The 22,186-nt window shown below is 36.9% G+C and overlaps 1 protein-coding gene across 4 annotated transcripts in view; it reads right to left on the reverse strand.

The window, feature by feature from the left end:
- ADGRG6 (adhesion G protein-coupled receptor G6) overlaps positions 1–6,606 on the reverse strand; it is a 180,997-nt gene extending 174,391 nt beyond the window's left edge. Inside the window, exon 1 of one of the 4 annotated variants that reach the window (XM_020972481.2) lies at positions 5,741–6,603. In XM_020972481.2, coding sequence (XP_020828140.1) covers positions 5,741–5,742 — 2 coding nt within the window. In that variant the 5' untranslated portion in view covers positions 5,743–6,603. Of the gene's footprint in view, positions 1–5,740 lie in introns of all 4 variants that reach the window. The other 3 variants (XM_020972483.2, XM_020972484.2, XM_020972485.2) reach the window with 3 other exon arrangements.
- Between the last annotated feature and the right edge of the window lie 15,580 nt (positions 6,607–22,186).

Below are 22,186 nucleotides of genomic sequence, written 5' to 3' on the forward strand. Positions count from 1 at the left end.
AACGAGATTACCATCATTTTACAGAAAAGGACACTGAAGCTATAGGATGTTGAGTAAATTGCCAAGTATCACAAAGTGTAGGTTTTTGAGGCAGAATCTGAACTCCAGTCTTCCTGATTCTAAGTCCAACTCTTTATACACAACACCATTTAGCTATCTGTTTCACAGGTCAAAAAAATGAGGTCCAAAGAGGTGAAAAAACTTATCTGTGACAACATAAATAGTGCATGGGTCAAGATTCTAACTCAGGTTTTCTGACTCTAAAACCAGCCTTCTTTTCATTATAGTACCTTGCCTTTTATGCCTGTAAAATGAGGCCACTGGAATATCAAAAGTGCAGTCACTAACTCTCCATATTAAAATGCAAAAACTTTACAGATGTCCAGACTCTTTGAGCCTTTTATCTTATGTATAATTCTAACAAATAAGATACGTGGTTTATTAGCAAGCAATATAATAGCGGACATTAAAAGCTGGAAATTAGATGGGGCTTGAGAAACTAGAGGCAGGTACATAGTTAGCCCAAGAAGTGACAGCTAAGAGACTACTAACAAGAACAGGGGGAAATATGTGTGTGTGTGTGCGTATGTGTGTGTGTGTATAATACACACACACACACACACACACATAGCAACAAGAACTCAAAGACAGTAGAAAACAACTCAAACATGTCAATGGTCTAAGACAACATAACTCCATTACAGGCCAGTACAATAACTGGTGTTATTAACACTGAACCTCCAAAAGAAAAACAAATTATGTTAACTTTCCTATTTAAGAAAATGGTGAAGAATGTGATCCATCTTAGGAAGATTTCCTTTAGCCTTTGATGTTTAAAACAGTAAGCTTCATTTACCTTAGAAAATCCACTTACTGCAAATATGTCTAATAATTTTAGGTAAATATTATTATTATATGTGTTTATATATATATATATATATATATATATACTTATATGTATGTATAAATTTGCAAATGGTGTAATTGAGACATAGATCGATGAAGAGACTTGCCTAAGATCACATGAAAACGGCAGACTCAAGATTTGAATCTAGGTCCTATGACACCAAGTCCAGAGCTCTTTACTTCTGGGGGTCATGATAACTACCATTTATATAGCACATTAAGGTGGGCAAAGCACTTTATACATATGTGTGTGTGTGTGTATGTGTATATATATATATATATATATATATATATATATATATATATATATATATATATATATATATACATATATATATATACATATATATATATACACACACATAATCTCATTTGATCTTCACAACAACTCTATGAGGTAGGTACTGTTATTAGCTTCATTTTTCTTTGAAGAAGGAGGCTTCTCCCAATGTCACTGAAATAACAAAAATAACAAGATTTGCTAACTGCTAATAATAAGGTTCTTTACCCTCTAGAGGTAAAGGGTCTCTTCACCCTTCTGTACAAACCTACATCTTAAATGGGGCTTTGAGAAGGGAATAAAAAGACAATTTCAGTTTTTAGAGAGGCAGCCTGGTAGAGCAGATAGAAAGCTGGGCATTACAACCAGGAAGACTTGAGTTAAAGATTCCTCTGACACACATTGGCTTTGTGACCATCAATCAGAAAGTCATTTAATCTCTTCATGTTCTGAGTAATTCTCCAAGACCACAAGTTGCTGAAAAGGTGCTAACTTGATTTGGTAGAGTTAGTTTCCTTATCTGGCAGTCCCCTGAACCAATAAAATCTCAGGTCTGGTTTCTACTCCTAATTCCAATTTTTGAACACACCTGAACATATACTGAGTATATTTAAAATAACAGTTCACATTCAAGATTTGCAAGGTACTTGCCTCACAATGACCCTACAAAGTAATTAGTATAAGTATTATTTATCATCATCCCCATTTTACACATGAGGAAACTGAAGTTCTGAAGACTGTGAATGGTTTGCCCATGCTCCTGTAAACTGGTAAGTATCTGAGATGGAATCCAAAATCAGGTCGGTCTCTTGAGTCTAAGCACAATGCTCTTTTCATTATGCCAAGATGGCACTAAAGAATCTAAATAATGGTCTTCCCATTATTCCACACAGAGTAAAACTTTCAACAAACAGAAACATGTAGAGTAAAAACAAAAGAATGTTTTAATCCTTCTTGCCCATCTCTGTTCCATGATGAAAAGAATAAGAAATGTTTGTGTTAAGATTGGGCATTAGGCTTACTTTCTCATTTTTAAGGGTAAAGGAGAGTTTCTATTCCCCAAAAGAAAAGCTAAAAAATTAAAATGTCATCCTATTCATCAAGGTGTATGCATGGTATATACCTAGTATATACATCCATGTAACAGAGAATTGTCATTTATGCAAAACTCGACATATCTAAGGGGTAATATGTCCCAAACCGACATACTTTAATACTTTAATGGTTTGGAATTTCATTGGTGTGAGGACTACCTCCACAGATGCAAGTAACAATATTTTCATAATCTAGCATATGATGTTCAAGAATTGCTATGGCCAAAAAAAATTATCTCCTTATTATCAACCAATTATCATCCATTAGCAATGTGTTTGGCCCTTAGCAGAGTAGCCAGTAGGTGGACAATATTCAATATCTTTCCAGCTTGGAACCAGAGGTTGAACTCTTTTAATTTGAAACACAGATCTTCTACTTACTATGTATCTTTGTGAAAATCACTTAACTCTTTCAGAACTCAGTTTTCCTGTAAAATGACAGTGTTAAATAGATGACCCCTTCAGGCTTGAAAGCCATGATTATACAGTCTATGATCCAGGAGATGGAAGGTCTGCCTGAAGCATTCTAGGGGCATAACCTTCAAAATCAGAGTCATCTCCACACCAGGATCATGCATTGGATTAGAGAAGTAACATCCTTTATATTGCTAATGTACTTGCCTCTATACAGATTGATAGATTGGGTAAAGTGACTTTTGAGACTTTACCTACTAGAGAGACTGTTGTTCTGTGTGGTTTTACACTACAGCTAAGAATAAAACTTGAAAGGAAAATTAAAATAATATTGTGACATCCATATTATTAAATTTTACTCATATTTGAATCATGCCTAATGAGCTTTTACCTTTTTTATGTGGCCCAAAATGATCAACTTGTATCACTATGATGTTCATCAGTGAAAACAGAAGGATATTATTCTTTCTAGACAAACCACAAATACTGTAGTTGACTTTCTATTTCATTAAATTCTGAATGATGCTTGGGAAATTATCAATTATTCTATTATATACAGATTTTTGGTAAGATGTTATTAACAAGATTAAATATGTCCAATCATTTATTTTTACAGCACCTAATTTACTTTGGAATCATTCAAAGAATTGTAGTGAAATAGCCAGTTAGGTACTAAAACTACTAATTCTATTTAGCCTAAAGCTACTACAGTTTCCCATAATGCAAGAGACAATAGCCTCATTCACCATTCATAGTAGACAAGTATAATGTCATGTAATTTATATAAAACATAAATGGACTTGTAGCTTTACATGGTTTAAGACCAATTAAGTGTCAGTCTTGCTAAATCTAAAATTTTAACTCTTTAGTTTATGAAAAATACCAAACCTAAATATACAGCAAGCACAATTTGAGTGTTACAGGGACAGTGTTTTTTTCCAAAAAGTTTATTAAAAATAACACTTCATGAACCCAAATAACATATTGAAAATGAAAGATTAGAAGATATTATGGTCCTTGCCAAAGTCAATATATGGCCCGAGAATGCTATCTTAATTTTTACCATGAAAAGATAGGTATGACTTTCTTCAGTTTTTAACTTATTTGAAATATTTGAAAAGAATTAGAACCATCTAATCTATTCCATATAAATCACAAGAGAAAAAAATAAATTTAAGGTTGCAACAAAATTTGTAAGTTTGTAAAATAGCTCAGTAGGAATACAGCCTAGTATACTAAATTATGTAACGGACAATATTTTCTATTTCTGCTTTTTATTGTGACCTGCCTATGAATCCTTTACGGATGAAGAATGCAAATTTATTTAACAGAAAACTATAAACATATGAACCAGAAAACTTTAAAAAACATATTCCTGTGTCTTCATTTCATAACAACTAAAGTTTTCACAGAGCCTATCGATCAGTTTCACATCTGCTTTTATTTTTTTAGAGTGGTATTGACAAAGCATACCACCATTTTCCCATGTGCAATATGCTATTTTTCCATTCAGTCTGCTAACCAGCAGAGGTCCACACACAGCTGGCCAAATATCTGCCTTGAAAAATCCTGATATATTTTCCAGGTAAAATAAAACTTTCTTACACACTTTTATTCATTTCAAAACTTGTCTCCAGTATATCAGGACAAAATTGTACTTGGTCCTTGGTTCTCCTCCCCAAAAAAAGGTTTTTAAGGTTGTACTGTGCCAATTCCCCTAACATAAATATGACTTGATAGCTCACAGGTACGGAACTGTTACACTTTCTGGATTTTGCATGAATTTAGTTTATTTTTCATTGTATTACATACTGTTCAAATGTATCACTTTATAATACTATATAAGTAGACAGACACTGCCTACACTACACTTTCACTACTAAAAAAATAATTTTTGGAGAAGAGCAGAGGAATACAGTATAGTGGAGTGTTAAGGGGGAGGAGGTTGGTCTAAACAGGCAGAGGGGTGGAGAAAGGGGTGTGTGTGCAAATGTGTGTATGTATGTGTGTGTATACATAGGTTACTTACATGGAAAAAAGTAGATGAAGAGAAGAAACTGAGCCACCAGTAGCAAGAGAAAAATCAATTTTTGCAAACCTTTAAAATTTTACTTAGTAAAAGAAAATAAATCTACCCAGCATTGAGTAAAATGCCAGAGAGTAAATTATGTATTACAAGAAAGAAGCAATTTCTTCACTGGCCACAAGAATAATCTTGAATCTTTTAAAGGAGCCCCACTTCCTCCCCCCTTTTTTTTCTTAGAAGGCAGGAGAAGCCAGCTAGTCATTCCAAGGAAGAGACTAAAGGGCTCTTAATGAAACAGATTCAGATAAAAGTCAGCTTTTCTCTTTCCATCTCCCTAAGAATTTTCTCACTCCAAACCACACCACTCTTTTGGATAAAGGTAAAAGTCTATTACACAAACTTATTTCTTTAAACACAACTCTCTAGATAATGTCTTTTGTATCTTAAAATAATAATAAACCTGTTTTTGCAGGTTGTTGTTTTTTTCTTTCCTTAAGTACTCTGATGGCTTCAAGATCCAAGAATAACTTCTACATTCAAGGGTGACAATGTGTAAAGTCAATATTTTTTCTGGATACCAATACCTTCCAAGTCCAAAGGGAGCGTTGATCAGAAGAGCGCTTTCTTGGCAAGTCACGATCCCTGACTACCTGTTATTCCTTGTTTGCTTCAAATAAAAAGTTCGTTTTCCCCATTCCTGCTGCCCTACCCTTTTAATTCTGTGCTACACTAACTAAACACGAGGTTTACCTCCAATTGAAGGAGAAAAAAACACACACGGGGGCGGGGGCGGAGGCGGGAGAGAGACACAAGAAAAGAAACCCACAGACACACTGAAACTTTCTATCTTCATTTGGCAAGTCTTCCTCCTCCGTGCCTTGAGGCGCAGATTAAAAGACAAACCGGTTTATTCCATCAATACTACTAAAGTCATTACAAAATCATTTGCGGGGTGGGGGGGGGGGAAAAATATTACAGATAGAGGCATAAAGGAATTCCAGGCTGAAAGGCGAAACTTACATGTTGACATTACTGCTCTCAGGTCCGTTGGGGCTGTACAATCAGCCTTTTCACCACCACTACCTCCTCCTCCTTTACCTCCTCCTCTTTTCTGGCCAACTGTATCCTTCTCTTCTCCTGGATCCGCGGATGTCTTCCTGTACCTCCTTTCAGGGGCTTCTGGGCAAGCTCATTAGGGTTTCCCCATAGTCGGTCACTTTTCACACAGTCCAGGCGCAAGGTGGATCAGAAGGACTAGTCTTCAGTCTCAGCCTTCTCCCTCCTCTCCACCCTGTTTCCGAGTCTGCAGGGCAGCGGAAAGGGGGCGGGGGGGGAGGGTTGTGAGGAGGCAGGTTGCTCTCCTCAGCAAGTGGCAGAAAAGTTCTGGAGCTGTGTCTGCCTTTTAGATGGGGCCTCAGCTGGGAGGGGAAAGGAACTTGATGGTTGATGGTAGTGGTGGCGGCGGTGGTGGTGGAGGTGGTAGCGGGGGCGGCGGGTACCAGTTCCGCTCCTTTCTGGACGAGTTTGCCTTCCTCCCTCCTTCCCCTGGTCCACTCGGCCAATTCCCCAGCGAGCGGTCGCCGCCAACGCTTCCGGCGTTTGGGATTGGTCTCCCAGGCTCTGGGGATTCAGGTGCCTCCGCTGTCCTGCCTTGAGATGAGCTGCGTGCGCTCACTGCTGCCCAAGGAGTTTGGCTGAACTCCGCGCGCTTCTTGGGGCTGCCTGCGCTTGGCCTTTCTTTCTATCTTCCAGGCTCTGGGTCGGGCGCGGCCCCACCCTGTCAGTAACCTCCAGATCTGCAGTCTAAGTCGATGCAAAAAGGAGAACTCTCAGAAGACGAAAGAGACGCTGGGCAGATGAATGGGGAAAAGTTCCAAGGGGAAAGAGGAAGGGAGGGTGACAGAGAAGACGTCACTGGGTTGGGAAGGCAGCAGTAAAGTCCACCCCCTCCCCGAACTAGTGCATTGTGAGCTCCTCTGGATGTGAAGAGTTAAGTTCTGAAACCTTTGTTTGACTTGGGGCTACTCAAAATCGCACTCATCTCTTCTGCCCCCATCCCAGTTCTCTAGGTGCTGGACTTCCAAGACCCTTATACCTCCCATTCTTCAGGCTAGTTAGTTTTCCCTGCCTCTCAACATTTCTTAGGGGGGAAAAAAGGCAATAAGTTTATGGTGAAACAAGTTGTTCTCATCTCTGGATCTCTGCCAATAAGTAATACTCCATCCCCACCCCTAACCCAGGCTGAAAGCAAGCTAGTCTGCCCTCAGTTAGCTGAGTAGGTCTACCTGGAGTCTGCGTCCTCTATCTCCTTCCTCCACTCCTATCACTACCAAAAATCAAAAGAAACAAAAATAAAGATTTTTGTTTGAGAAGCCTGAGAGATGTGTGATGGGTGTGAAAGGCTTTGCCCTCTACTGTGTGTGTGGGGGGGTACTTTATATGGTGATTTTATAATAGTTTACATCTACTTAGCGTTTTGTTTGAAGGTTTCATAATTAAAAGTCGATTCCTTGCTCCGTTGTTAAACAGAAGTAGTTTGCTTAATTGGCTTGGAATTGGTAGAGTGAGGAGGACACTGGATGTAAAGTCTTGATGTTGCATAAGTCACTTCGCCTCCAAGAGCTCCACATTGAAATAAAGTGCAGAGATTGAAATTAGATTAAATCTTCACATAAATAAAGTCTATGATCTATGTTATGATACATAACCCACTCAGCTCTGGAACTCCACACCTGAGGCCCCTGCTGTTCTGACTGCTGAGAGAATCACAAGGTCCACTGTAAACTCTAACCCTGCTTCACATTTCACCCCAGACATCCACTTGTTGACTGCCAGTAGTATCCTGCATGAATACCCTTCCTCTCACCCCACCAATTCCAGTTCTGGAACCACAGTCAAATCAGTATTACCATTGCTGCTGGACAGGGTACAATCAAACCCCCTCAACATTTCTATGCCTTTCCAAAACATCCTACGATGGCCACTACCCTCTAATTATTGCATCCCCTATTCTAATGGGGCATACAATAAGCTTTTAAAGGTAGGGATTCTTTCCCTATTCTATATGTAGCTCCAGCATTTAGTAGCACATAGTAAGCAATTAATAAATGTTTTTCAGTCAAATTGAACAAAGGCTCAAATTTGGTTGTCTCAGGGAAGACCTAATAAAGTGAAAACTCCAGACAGCTGGTGTTAAGACTAAAGGCTCTTAGGTGAGGTATAGTGGTGAAAATAGTATGGATATGGAGTTAGAGGATATGGATTCAATCCTAGCTCTGTACTAACTGTGGGAGTTCTGCATCAGTCTTTAAACTGAGGATAATACTCAGAGTACATACCTCATAGTGGTGGTGTGAGAACCAAATAAATGTGAGCTATTGTAAGGTCAAATAAGCCCATAAAATGCCAGCATAAAAATGTAAGACCTTCTTCCCTCCTCCTGTCTGTCTTTTTAAAATTTCTCTTCTTCAAGGTTGACCTTTATATTCATGTTAACATGATTTCTCCCATAAAATAAAATTTAAGGCTGATGAGGTGACAACTAACAAGATCTTGCCAGCAGATGGCAGCTGCTTAAAAATCAGCCTCATTGAGCACCAGCTGAGACCACAGTAAAGGATTGTTGTGTGAGAGGAGAATGCCCACTAACATAGCCTGGCTACAGTCTCTTGAAGGCTGTCCTGATAAGGCAATGAGGAAGTTGCACTGGATATAGGTTTTTGTTTAAAGAAGCTCACCCATTAGTAAGCAACAATAGCTACCATGCCACTGGTAACACTTTTTGTTCAGTCATTTTTCAGTTGTGTCCAAATCTTTGTGACCCCATTTAGGGTTTCTTAGCAAAGTTATTGGAGTGGTTTGCCATTTCCTTCTTCAGCTCATTTTACATATGAGGAAACTAAGGCAAACAGGGATAAGGGTCACACAGCTAGTAAGTGTCTCAGGCCAGATCTGAACTCAGGAAGATGAGTCTTCCTTACTTCATGCCCAGAACTCTATCCACTGGGCCATCTAATTTCTTTTTTTTTTCCCCAGGTGGATAGGGTAAGGCTTATTGCTATTTTTCAGGTCTCCTCAAGTCATGTTCAACTTAAGTTGAATGATAGCACCACATTTGTCACTTATCATCATGCTAAGGAAATAAGTTGGAATTCATACTTTGACTCAGTCTCTTTAGTATGCTAATGACCAACTGCCCAATCTTATTTGGCTTCTGTTTAGAGGAAATGGGTGAAGGATGAGATGAGAGAATAAGGGGAAAGATGTATACATCACAGAAGTGTCAGAGATACACAATATTAATCCAAAGGGTGTTAATTGTCTACAAGGTATAGAAGCATATGCACACCATATAAATGGAAATACAAGGTGGTGCAGATAGATGAGAAGCTAGAGGGTACACAGTTTAGGATGAATGTTCACTAAATCATTGGTATCTAAGCATCTATAGGAAAACAACTTATGCTTCTATAATTTGTAAGTAGTTACGATAGGTGATGTTTTTGTAATTATGCTATGCCCTTTACATATTTATATTACTTATTAAGGTTTGCAAAATACCTTCTAGCCCTTTCATTTGACCCCCACAAACAACCCTGTGAGAAAAGTACTACTGGCATTACCCCTATTTGAAAGATAAGGAAACAGAAGCTCCAAAAAGTCAAGTGATTTGCCCATGGTCACCCAAGTACCCTAAGGGGGAGTCCAACCTAAATGTCTTCTGACTTGGGTGGAAGTCAAAGGCAACTCTCTCTTGACTCCAAGTATTGCTTTCTTTCTACTCTAACAAGCTGTTTGGACATTCTTAAATGAAGGCATGAAAAAGGATATATAGGCAGCTTACACTAGGAATAGGCACTCTTCCTAGATATGAACTTCCAGGTACATATTATGCTCCAGGCAGTACCTGTGTATGACACAGCTGTACACAGGGAAGCAAACACCATACACACCTAGGCATATGCAGATTTGAATACAAATTACACAGCTAATATGTAGCATTTATTGGGCAACAATAAAATATTTAATAATTTTCAGTGATAACAGGAACTTGGGTTTGAATAAAAAAAAATACATGGCGGGACTTACAGTCAATGTGACACATCTGGAAGTCATCTACCAACTAGCAGTGCTTTGATAGCAGGGGATAAGTTTATCATGTATCAAATGCATATTGATCTCTAGAACCTGTGGTATTTAATCTAAACAGATTAATGTTTCAAATAAGTATAATTTGTGTGCTAAAAGGAATCTCTCAGATAGCTCATTCAACTCTTTTGTTTTATAAGAAAGAGGCTCAGAGATTACAGACAAAATTATCAGTCACTATCTAATCCAAACTTTATCCATAAAGGACCACCTCCCATTATAATAAACCAAATGAGAGAAATGATGATTAATAATCAATGATTTGGAGAGATTTAGATTTCTCCCTTTTTCTTTTATTCTCATTTCAAGACCTTACACTCTGAAGGGTGAACTAACCTTCTCTATCCAGACCCCACCCAGATGGGGCATCCATTGTGTTTTGCTCAGGTTTGGGTGGGGATAAAATCTTTGAATAGGTTACCCAAGGCCAGGATTAATTTAAGAAGTAAATAAGATAATCAAAGTTTAGATCCAGCCCCTCATTGTAATATTCATTCTCTCATTAATTGTTAACCAATCAGAGTTGACTGCCACCCTGGGGAATCACACCTTTTCCAAAAGCATTATTAATAAAATGATTAAATTACCCAGAAAGTATGTCTCTCAAACCTTTTCAAATGCTACACTATCAAGTAGTTGTCTAGCCATTGGTTGAAGCCCTCCAGTGACAACCCAATACTTCCTAAGTTATCCCATTCCTTTCTGGGGTAGCTTTAGTTGTTAGGAATTTTTACTAGGCCTTATGCCTAATTTTGCCTCATTTAAAACTCCCCCACATCACTTTTGGTTCAGTTCTCTGGGGTCTAATCCCTCTTCTCCACAATAGCCCTTAAAACACTTGAAGACAGCTATCGTGTTCACCTCGGAACCTTCTCTTCTACAGGCTAAACTTCCACAGTTTCTTGACCAGTCCTCATATTGCATGGACTCAAATCAACTTCACCATAATGGTTTCCTTCCTCTGGACAATCTCCAGTTTATCAATGTCCTTCCTAAACTGCAGTACCCCGAAGTGAACTCAATATTTCTGGTCTACTCAAACTGTACAGAATACAATGGGTGTATCCTTTTCCCCCTGGAAGTTAAACCTCTCTTAATCTAGTCCAAGACTGTATGAGCTTCTCTGGCTCCCATATCACATTACTGACTCTAATTGAGCCCACAGCTCCTTAAATCCTTTGATCTTTTTCAAATTAAAAAAAAAGGTCATATCTTCTTCAAGTTGTACTTGTAAAATTGATTTTTGAACCAATTTGTAAAACTAATTCCATCCTAAATTAAATTTCGTTTTATTAGAGTCAGTTCAATGCTTTAGTCTATCAAGCTCCTTTTGGATGTTATCTTTCATCTCCTGTGTTGGCTATCCTTTCCAACTTTGTGTCATCTAATGATGTGAGGGGCATGCCATCTATGCCTTCATCTGAGTCAAGGATAAAAATGTTAAACAGCGTGAAGGTGTTTGTTCCCCAGAGCTCTCCACTGAAAAGCTCTAAGTACCAATTGAGATAATATTTGTAAAGTGCTTAGTACAGTGCCTAGCAGAAAGTAGGCATTTAATAAAAACTTCTTCCTTTCCCCCTGGTAGATTTCCAACCATTAAAAAGTACTCTTCAGTGGACAGAGCACTGGCCCTGGATTTAGGAGGACCTGAGTTCAAATCTGACCTCAGACACATAACACTTACTAGCTGTGTGACCCCGGGCAAGTCACTTAACCCCATTGCCTAACCAAAAACAAAAAAAAAACAAAAAAAACCCCCAAAAACCAAAACAAACCAAAACAAAAACCCTACTCTTTGAGTATAATTATTCAAACAGATCTGGACTCATATTATCCTTCTACCCTCTAATCCACATTTCTCCACCTCTTCCATGAGAACAGAATGCGATGTTTTATGAAACACTTTCCTAAAATCTAAGCAAACTATATATTCAGACATTCCCTGATCAAGGCAGTTAGGTGGCCAGAATGTTGGACCTGGAGGAAGAACTGAGGTCAAATCTGATTCAGACACATACTAACTCTGTGACCCTGGGCAAATCAATTAACTTCTGTTTGTCTCAGTTTCCTCAACTATAAAATTGGGATCATAATATTACCCACTTGCTAGACTCCTGTGGATCAAATGAGATAATATTTATAAAGCAGTGAGCACAATACCTGGTACATGATAAGCATTTAATAAATATTTATTTTTCCCCCTCAGAGCAGGTAGGTGGCACCTTGGATAGAGTGCTTGGATAGGAGTTAGGAAGACTTATCTTCTGCAATTCAAATCTGGCCTCACACACTTGCTAGCTGTACCACCCTGGGTAAAACACTTAACCCTGTTTACATTAGTTTCCTCATCTGCAAAATGAGCTGGAGAAGGAAATGGAAAACCATCTTTGCCAAGAAAACCTTGGACACTACTGAAACAACTGAACAAAAATGATAACAAGAACAACCTTTCCTCTCCTCCACATAGTAAAACTATAAAAAATTAAGGAAATAGATTTGTCTGACGTGACCCAGTCTTGATGAAGCAATGCTAGCTCTTTTTAATTACTGCCTTCTTTTCTAAATTTTCACTCTCATCTCTTTTTTTATGTTTTTGTTTTGTTTTTGTTTATTATTTAGTTTTTTATTTTTCCCCAGTTACATGTAAAAACAATTTTTAACATTGGTTCTTAAAACTTTTCCGAATTTTCTCCCTTCCTCCTTACTCACTCCCACCCCCAATTAAGAAGGCAAGCAATTTGATATAGGTTATACATGTGAAGTCATGCAAAACATTTCCATATTAGTCATGTTGTGAAATAAAACATAGACAAAAAAACTCAAGAAAAACAAAGAAGGTAAAAAAAGTATGCTTCAATCTGTATTCAGACACCAACAGTTCTTTCTCTGAGGATGGATAGCAGTTTTCATCTAAGTCTTTCAGAGTTGTCTTGGATCACTGTATTGCTGAGAATAGCTAAGTCATTCACAGTTGATCAACTTAGAATATTGCGGTTACTTTGTACAGAGTACATTTCACTTTGCATCAGCCCATGCAAATCTTTCTAGATTTTTCTCAGAGCATCCCACTCATTATTTCTCAATGCACAATAGCTCATATGACAATTTGTTCAGCCATTCCCCAGTTGATGGGCATCCCCTCAATTTCTAATTCTTTACCCCCAGAAAAGAGCTGCTATAAATATTTTTGAACATATGGGTCCTTTTCCTTTTTTATCTCTTTTGGGTTACAGACCTAGTAGTGGTATTGCTAGGTCAAGGGGAATGTGGATAGTTTTATAGCCCTTTGGGCATAGTTCCAAATTGTTCTACAGAATGGTTGAATCAGTTCATACTTACACCAATGAGACATTAATGTCTCATTTCCCCTACATCCCCTCCAACATTTGTCATTTTCCTTTTCTGTCCTATTAGCTAATCTGATAGGTATGAGGTAGAACCTCAGAATTTTTTAATTTGCATTTCTCCAATCAATAGTTTTATATAGCTATGGATAGCTTTGATTACTTCATCTGAAAACTGATCATATCTTTTGATCATTTGTCAATCGGGGAATGGCTCTTATTTTTACAAATTTGACTCAGTTCTCTATATGTTTAAGAAATTAGGCCTTTGTCAAAGAAACTTGCTTCAAAATTTTTTCACAGTTACTATTGTTAACTATATTTCCCTCCATCCTACCCCCCCATTTATTCTATTCTCTATCTCCTTTCACTTTGTCCCTCCTCAAGACTTTTGCTTCCCACTACTCTCTCTCCCAATCTGCCCTCCCTTCTATCAGCCCTCCCCTTCTCTTATCTCCTTCTCCTCCTACTTTCCTGTAGGGTAAGGTAGATTTTTATACCCAATTAACTATGTATGTTATTCCCTCTTTGAACTAATTCTGATGAGAGTAAGGTTCACTCACTATACCCCCTCTCCCCCCTCTTCCTCCCCACTGTAAAAGCTTTTTCTTGCCTATTTTATGTGAGATAATTTACCCCATTCTACCTCTCCCTTTCTTCCAACACATTCTTCTCTCACTCCTTAATTTTATTTTTAGAGATCATTCTTTCATATTCAATTCACACCTGTGTCTATATATGTTCCTAACCTCCCTAATAATGACAAAGATCTCAAGAGTTACAAGTGTCATCTTCCCATGTAGGAATATAAACAGTTGAAATTATTTTTAAAAAATATTAAATTTAAATGAGTCAATAGCTTGGTAAAAAAGACCCAAAAAATACTGAAGAAAATAACACCTTAAAAAACATACTAGGCTGAATGGTAAAAGAGATCCAAAAATCCAATGACAAAAAGAATGCCTTAAAAAGCAGAAGTGACCAAATGGAAAAGTAGGTCCAAAAGCTCACTGAAGAAAATATTTCTTTAAAAATTAGAATGGAGCAAATGGAAGCTAATGACTTCATGAGAAATCAAGAAACAATAAAACAATACCAAAAGAATAAAAAATATAGAAGACAATGTGAAATATCTCAATGGAAAAACAACTAACCTGGAAAATAGATCCAGGAGAGTTCATTTTAAAATTATTGAACTACCTGAAAGCCATGACTAAAAAAAAAAAAGACCTAGACATCATCTTTCAAGAAATTATCAAAGAAAACTGCCCTGATATTCTAGAACCAGGGGGGTAAAACAAAAATTGAAAGAATCCACCAATCACCTCCTAAAAGAAATCCCAAAATGAAAACTCTCAGGAATATTATAGCCAAATTCCAGAGCTCCCAGGTCAAGGAGAAAATAATGCAAGCAGCCAGAAAGAAACAATTCAAGTATTGCGGAAATACAATCAGGATAACACAGGATTTAGCAGCTTCTACATTAAGGGACCACAGGACTTGGAATATGTTATTCAAAAGGGCAAAGGAGCTAGGATTACAACCAAGAATCACCTACCCAGCAAAACTAGGTATGATCCTTTAGGGGGAAAAAATGGATATTCAACGAGGACTTTCATTCATTCTTGGTGAAAAGACCAGAGCTGAATAGAAAATTTGACCTTCAAATACAAGACTCAGAAGAAACACAAAAAAGTAAACAGGAAAGAGAAATCATAAGGGACTTAATAAGGTTAAACTATTTTACATTCCTATGTGGGAAGATGACACTTGTAACTCATAAGACTTTTGTCATTATTAGGGAGGTTGGGAGTATATATAGACAGAGGGCACAGATGTAAATTGAATATGAAAGAATGACGTCTAAAAATCAAATTAAGGGGTGAGAGAGGAATGTATTGGGAGAAAGAGACAGGGAAACATAGAATGGGGTAAATTGCCTCACATAAAATAGGCAGGAAAAAGCTTTTACAGTGAAGGGGAAGAGGGACTTTCATCAGAATTAGTTCAAAGAGGGAATAACATACATAGTCAATTGGGTATAGAAATCTATCTTACCCTACAGGAAAGCAGCAGGGGAAAGAGATAAGAGGAGGGGAGGGGTGATAGAAGGGAGGGCAGATTGGGAAAGGTAGTAGTTAAAAGCAAAAGACTTGAGGAGAGACAGGGTGAAAGGAGAGAGAGAGAGAATAGAATAAATGGGGGGGTAGGATGGAGGGAAATATAGTTAGCAATAGTAACTGTGAAAAAATTTTGAAGCAAGTTTCTCTGACAAAGGCCTAATTTCTCACACATATAAAGAACTGAATTAAATTTGTAAAAATAAGAGCCATTTCCCGATTGAAAAATGATCAAAAGATATGATCAGTTTTCAGTTGAAGTAATCAAAGCTATCCATAGCCATATTTTAAAAAAATACTCTCACTATTGATTGGAGAAATGCAAATTAAGAAATTCTGAGGTGCTACTCACATCCATCAGATTAGCTAATAGGACAGAAAAGGAAAATGACAAATATTGGAGGGGACATAGGGGAAATGAGACATTAATGTCTCATTGGTGTAACTATGAACTGATTCAACTATTCTGTAGAACAATTTGGAACTATGCCCAAAGGGCTATAAAACTATCCACATTCCCCTTGACCTAGTAATACCACTACTAGGTCTGTAACCCAAAAGAGATAAAAAAGGAAAAGGACCCATATGCACAAAAATATTTATAGCAGCTCTTTTCTGGGGGTAAAGAATTAGAAATTGAGGGGATGCCCATCAACTGGGGAATGGCTGAACAAATTGTCATATGAGCTATTGTGCTTTGAGAAATGACAAGTGGGATGCTCACAGAAAAACTTGGAAAGACTTGCATGGGCTGATGCATGTGAAATGTACCTCTGTACAAAGTAACAGCAGTATTCTAAGTTGATCAACCATAAAATACTTAGCTATTCTCAGCAATACAATGATCCAAGACAACTCTAAAGGACTTATGATGAAAACTGCTATCCATCCTCAGAGAAAGAACTGTTGGTGTCTGAATACAGATTGAAGCATACTTTTTTTTACCTTCTTTGTTTTTCTTGAGGTTTTTTATGTCTATGTAATATTATGTTTATTTATACGTAACTAATATGGAAATGTTTTGCATGGCTACACATGTATATCCTATATCAAATTGCTTGCCTTCTTAATTGGGGGGGTAGAGAAGGTGGTTTGGGGTGGGAGGACAAAGGAAGGGAGAGAATTTGCAACTCAAAGTTTTAAAAACAGATGTTAACATTGTTTTTACATGTAACTGGGGAAAAATGAAATACTAAATGTTTTTTTAAAGCAAAATTGCCATGAAATGTCACAATTTGAAGGCAGGAAAACATTGAGATTTCCATTTCCTGGAGCCAAATAAATACAGAGGTTTAAATCTATTGTGAGTTGGGAATATGTTTCCTGGGCATTTTAAATTGTTTCATTTCTGCTATCTGCTTTGGATGAGTTAAGTGGATTATGCTTTTAGAAAATGCTAAGCCTCAGCAACTCTTCCATACTCTATGCCAGGTTCCATTCAATATAAAGCAACCCTCAATGAAAAATCCTAAAGCCAAAACATTTCAAAAATGTATTTTTAGTGAAACTTTAAAAAGAGAAATCACTTTAAGTGTAGGGGGAAAAGTAAATTTTCAACTAGTATTTATTGAGCATCATTTGAAAGGAGAATGCTATCCCTAGGCTCTCTATGATTTACCAGCAAGTAGCAGCATATCCAAAGAGTGTTCAATGAATGGGTTTTTTTCCCCCTATAATTTTATATAACAGTTAGAAGATGAGACCTCCATTGAGCTTGAAGTCTAGCTAAAAGAAATCTGCATAGTTTACATGTGGTCTTCCCAGCTTATGGAGACTTCAATCAGATTTTCACTCTAAAAACTTCAAACCCTAGAAGTGCTCTCTGTCCCTGAAGCCTGTCCCTCTGTTCCTCTCAGTTAAACTTCTTTTTTAAGGAGGAGACCCAGGACAGCCATGTCTTCATTCCCTTCCAGGCTGCAATCCCAAATTTCTCAGACTTCCTTGGGCACCTTCCTTTTTTTTCTCCTCCCCATCTTTCAGCTCCCTTTTATAAGTTGTTTTCCCTCATTAGAATGTAAGTTTCCTGAGGGCAGTGACTATCTTTCTTTCTGTTTGTATTTATATTCCCAACTTAGGACAGTGCTGGGCACAAAATTAAGTCCTTAAGAAATGCATGTTGATTTGACTTGTTAGATATGGAATCAAAGGGCAAGACACTTGAAATGGTCAAAAGGGCAAAGGATTTGGTGTCAAGGGGTTTCAGTTTGAATCCCATCTCTGCTTATCATTAAATCAATAAGCACTGTTAAAGTGTTTACTATGGACCAATCATTGTACTAAGTTCTGGAGATACAAAGAAAAGAAGCAAGAACAGTTCCTGCCTCCTGAGCTAATAGGGGAGGCCACATATACCTAACTTGGACATTGTAAGACAGAGAGTAGACACAAGGTAGTCTGAGTAAGAGAAATACTTGTGACTTTGGAGAAGTCACTTAACCTTTCTAGGCCTCATTTTCCTCTTCTATAAAATAGGGAATTGGATTTGATGAAGTATAAAATCTCTGCCAACTGTAAATCTTATGATCCTAGGAATACATGACTTAGGTTCAAGTCCTACTTCAGTTTCTTACCAGCTATATGACCTTGAGCAAGTTACTAAAATTCTGAGCCTTAATTTTCTAATTCGTAAAACAGGGAGAGTAAAATTTGCAATATCTACCACAGAAGTTGGTTTGATGATTAAATAAAATAATTTATGGAAAGGGTTTTTTAACTGCAAATCATTACACAATATCAGCTATTGTTATTCTTTTATTTTTATATTTTTGATGGATTTCAGCTAGAAATGGTAGTGGCTTAAGACACTTTTCTGTTATTATCCTTACACATTTAATGCTCTGCAAACCTTTGCACAGGTTAACAAAAAGGTTTCTTTTTGTACTTGAATTAAAGTATTGTGATGTAAGTTCATCCCTGCAGTCTCACTGAAATGTATCTTTGGGACAATTCCAGTAGCAGGCAGGATGATGGAAATTTATGTATCTCATCATGTTCCCACTCAGGTTTGATTTCTCCCACTAGGCCTCTACATTTTATATGTTCTTCATTCCAAATAGCTTGGAAATTATGAGTATTTGGTAGGGTGACATCTATTTAAAATGTTCTTGAATTTTTATGAGTTAATGTTTCGGTGATTATAGGCAACAGTTCTCTCTGTGATATTACTACAGTTCCTGTACAGCTTATTTGCTGAATTCACAAGAACATTTTGGAGTTAATATTTGTAATTATTTTGTCATCATCTCCATTTACAAAGGAGACTGAGTACTGATGTATAATTCTTGCTACCTGATCATATCTTTCTATGTATTGGGTAGGCGCTCACATTTTGCAACCCAGAGGGACATATGGGACAGTTTCTACCCTTTCCTCGTATAATTTGCACTAATTATTAATTCTAGAATCCGTGAGGATAACCTTTTTGTAATGACTGATAGCAATAATGATTCTGAATCACTATCATAAACTCCTCTATTTCTGTAAACAAATCCATATGGGCTGGCCATTTGTTTGATAATTCTTTCAATATGGTATGTTAGGTTCATGCAGATGTCACCCATGCAGTGCCTCTCAATTCCAGTCTTGTACGTTAGTCGCTTTACAGACTCTATCTAGACCTAAACCACTTTCAGTTGTATTTGAAAAATTCAGTGCTAACTATGGCAATGAATGTGATACAGTGGAAAAAGAATTACATTTAGAGTCAGATGAGCTGGGTTCAAATTTCAGGTTTGCTGTTAACTTGTGTGACCATGGGCAAATTGTTGAACCTTTGTGGGCCTCAGTTTCCTTATCTGTAAATTTAGAAGTTTGTGCTAGATGACCTTTGGGGTCTCTTCCAACTCTAGATCTATGAAACTATAAAAATACCTATTATTTGTCTTTCCTATTGCTCAGTGATGTGTAAGTGTTTCAGAATTTCAGAAACTGCTTAACATGTTTATTATGAACACTGAGAACATCTATCAACCCTTTTCCTACCATTATAATTCTAAAATTATATTAACAATAATTATTAGCTTCAGAAATAAATAGAAAAATAGTCACTCAAACAACTGAGCCATTTAGCCTCAGTGTTTTAAGTTTTAAGCTATCCAATGATATTTACTTGAGGCATAAAGTTACAAGGACACAAATTTCAGCCTGATATAAACAGAAACTTCCTAACAATTACAGGTATTCACAATAGAATAAGCTGTCTCAGAAGGTAATAGGTTTCTCCTTACTGGAGATATTCACAAAAAAGTGAGTGTGACAACTTATAGAGGGGATCATTGTTGAGGTTTTGGTTAGACTAGACCTCTGAGATTGCTTCCCATGCTAAGAATCTGTGATTACTATGAAACTAACAAAGTTCATACATGAATATATAATACACATATAGGCACACACAAATACATGCATTGCTAAAGAAAAGAAAAGGATACATTAAAATGCTGGTGTGTTTTGTGCTTTATTACCTGTAATAAGTACGGTGATTTACTCACTAGGATTTTTTAAAAGGACATTATTTTTCCCCACTCCAAAATAAATTTCAGAAAGGATTTTCCATGGTTTGCATCAGACACAGATGTATTTGGAATCCATTTGCAGCAGAAGCAACAAATGAAACAAAAAAAAAACAGAGAAGAACAGAGTATCATAAAATTGTGGCTGTTTTACTTAAAATTAATGTAACATGCTGTATGCTCAAAGGAAGATCAAGCCTTTTTTTTTTTTAATTATGACTCTGGGTCTGAAAATGTGAACCAGATGATGAGCTCCCAAATAAAATCTTGAAGACAGTATGAAATCTTGTAGCCAGTCATTCGGAGGACTTCAATATTTCTTCTTTGCATTTGTTATTCATATGCTGTGGCCTAATTAGCAATATAGGGACAGCATGGATTAGTGGTTAGAAAACCAGTTTCCACATCAAGAAAATCTGGATTCTAAGTACTGTCTGTGGGTGGTGTGGTAGAAAGAACACTGGACCTCAAGTCAAGAAGACCTGAGTTCAAATCCAGCCTCAGACACTTATTAGCTGTGTGTCTTGTGTCTGTGGGCAAACCACTTAACCTTAGTTATCCCATCTGTACAATAGGGATATGAATAGCAATTACCTCTCTAGGTTGATAAAATGAGATAATAGTTGTAAAGGGCTTTACAAACTCTAAGATGTTATGTAAAGCTATTAATATTGTAACCCTGGGCAACTTAACCTTTCAATGCCCTGGACAATCCTTTACAATTCAAAGTTGTAGAGAAGGTGCCTATCTATAGTTCCCTAATAAGCAAAGAAATCACAGCTCCTATATCTTTGGAAAAGAAAAAGAAAAGATTAATAAAGAGCCTGATACTGAGGTTGTTAATATAATCTTGACTAGCAATAGCCTAATGAGGAGTGTGATTGAGACATATTGGTCATATAACAGAGTCTGTTTTCCAATCATGCTCGTCTTCCATCTTTGCCTAGAACTTCTTAGTAGATTTCCTCCTTAAGGGTCAAGCTCTTAACTAGCTGGGAACAAAGTTGTGAGGAAGGTATCAGTCACTCTTCTAATTAAGCCAGAAATGACAATGAAGTCCATTGGAAAATAACTAAACAAATTGAGTTATGTTGATGTAATGGAAGATTTACTGCATGGTCACTAATGATGACTATAAAGAATACAGAGAAGCACAGGAAGACATATGAACTGATTTGAAGTGAAGTAGAACTAGAAAAAACAATATCACAGTAATTTCATTGTAAATGGAAAGAACAACAAAAAGAAATTGATCTCTGTAATTACAATGAGCCTTGTTAGCCCTAAAAAGTGATAGGAAAATGTAGCAAAGTGGCACAATGGATAGAATTCAGGGCCTGGAGTCAGGAAGTTCAAATCTATCCTCAGATGCTAGCTATGTAACCCTGAGCAAGTCACTTAACCTTTATCTGCCTCAGTTTCTTCAACTATAAAATGGAGACCATAATAGCACCTACCTCCCATGTTTGTTATGAGGATCAAATGAGATAACATTTATATGGTGCCTGGAATGTAGTAGGTACTTAATAAATGCTTGTTCCCTTCCCCTTCTCTTCCCTTTATTGTGAGAGTAGTGAACTATGGATGTGTAACACTGTATATAATGTCAGGCTTGTTTAATTTTCCTGAACTACTTTTCTATTCTTTGTCATAAGGGAGTGTTTTGGGGATGAAGAAGAGGGAATATTGCTAAATTAACATGACAGAAAAAAATATAAAATTAAACAAAAAGAAATTAGAGTGTGGATAGGTAGGAATCCCATATAGGATAGAATATGAAGGTCACAAGTGGTAGAGTTTGCCATAAATTACATGTGTGGAACTAAGAACAGGGATGAATCAAAATTTGCTTAGGAGTTTTGGGATGTAATTTAAAGTTTTGTGTGGATGAAAGACTATGATGCGGGGGACTGAAAAGCACTGTTTTTATCATCTTTGACCTAAGGAAACTGAGGCTCATAGAGACTGAGTTACTTGCCCATGTTCACACAGCCAGTATGAGAATTAATCTCTTGAGCTTCCAACTCTATTATGTTTAATAAAAGTCTAAACTAAGATAGTTCCAATAGAAATAGAAAGCAAGAGATGAATCCAAGATACCTTAAAAAAAAAGGAAGAAATGACAGGATACAATTCCTGTGCAATACTTTACCAGCTAATTGATTTGCATACATTTCCAAATCTGCCAGCATTTTTCATTGGGTAAACAAAGCACCCATAGCTGTTCATTTTTTATCTGAATGTTGTGTAAAACAAGGCAGGAAACTAAATTAAAAATCAATAATATTTCAGACCTATAAAGCATCTATATTTGGTTAATCTTGTTTAATTTATATTTGTAGAAAT

Source organism: Phascolarctos cinereus, unplaced genomic scaffold, assembly GCF_003287225.1.
Source record: "Phascolarctos cinereus isolate Bilbo 61053 unplaced genomic scaffold, phaCin_HiC Scaffold_5;HRSCAF=322, whole genome shotgun sequence".
Taxonomy (NCBI): Eukaryota; Metazoa; Chordata; class Mammalia; order Diprotodontia; family Phascolarctidae; genus Phascolarctos; species Phascolarctos cinereus.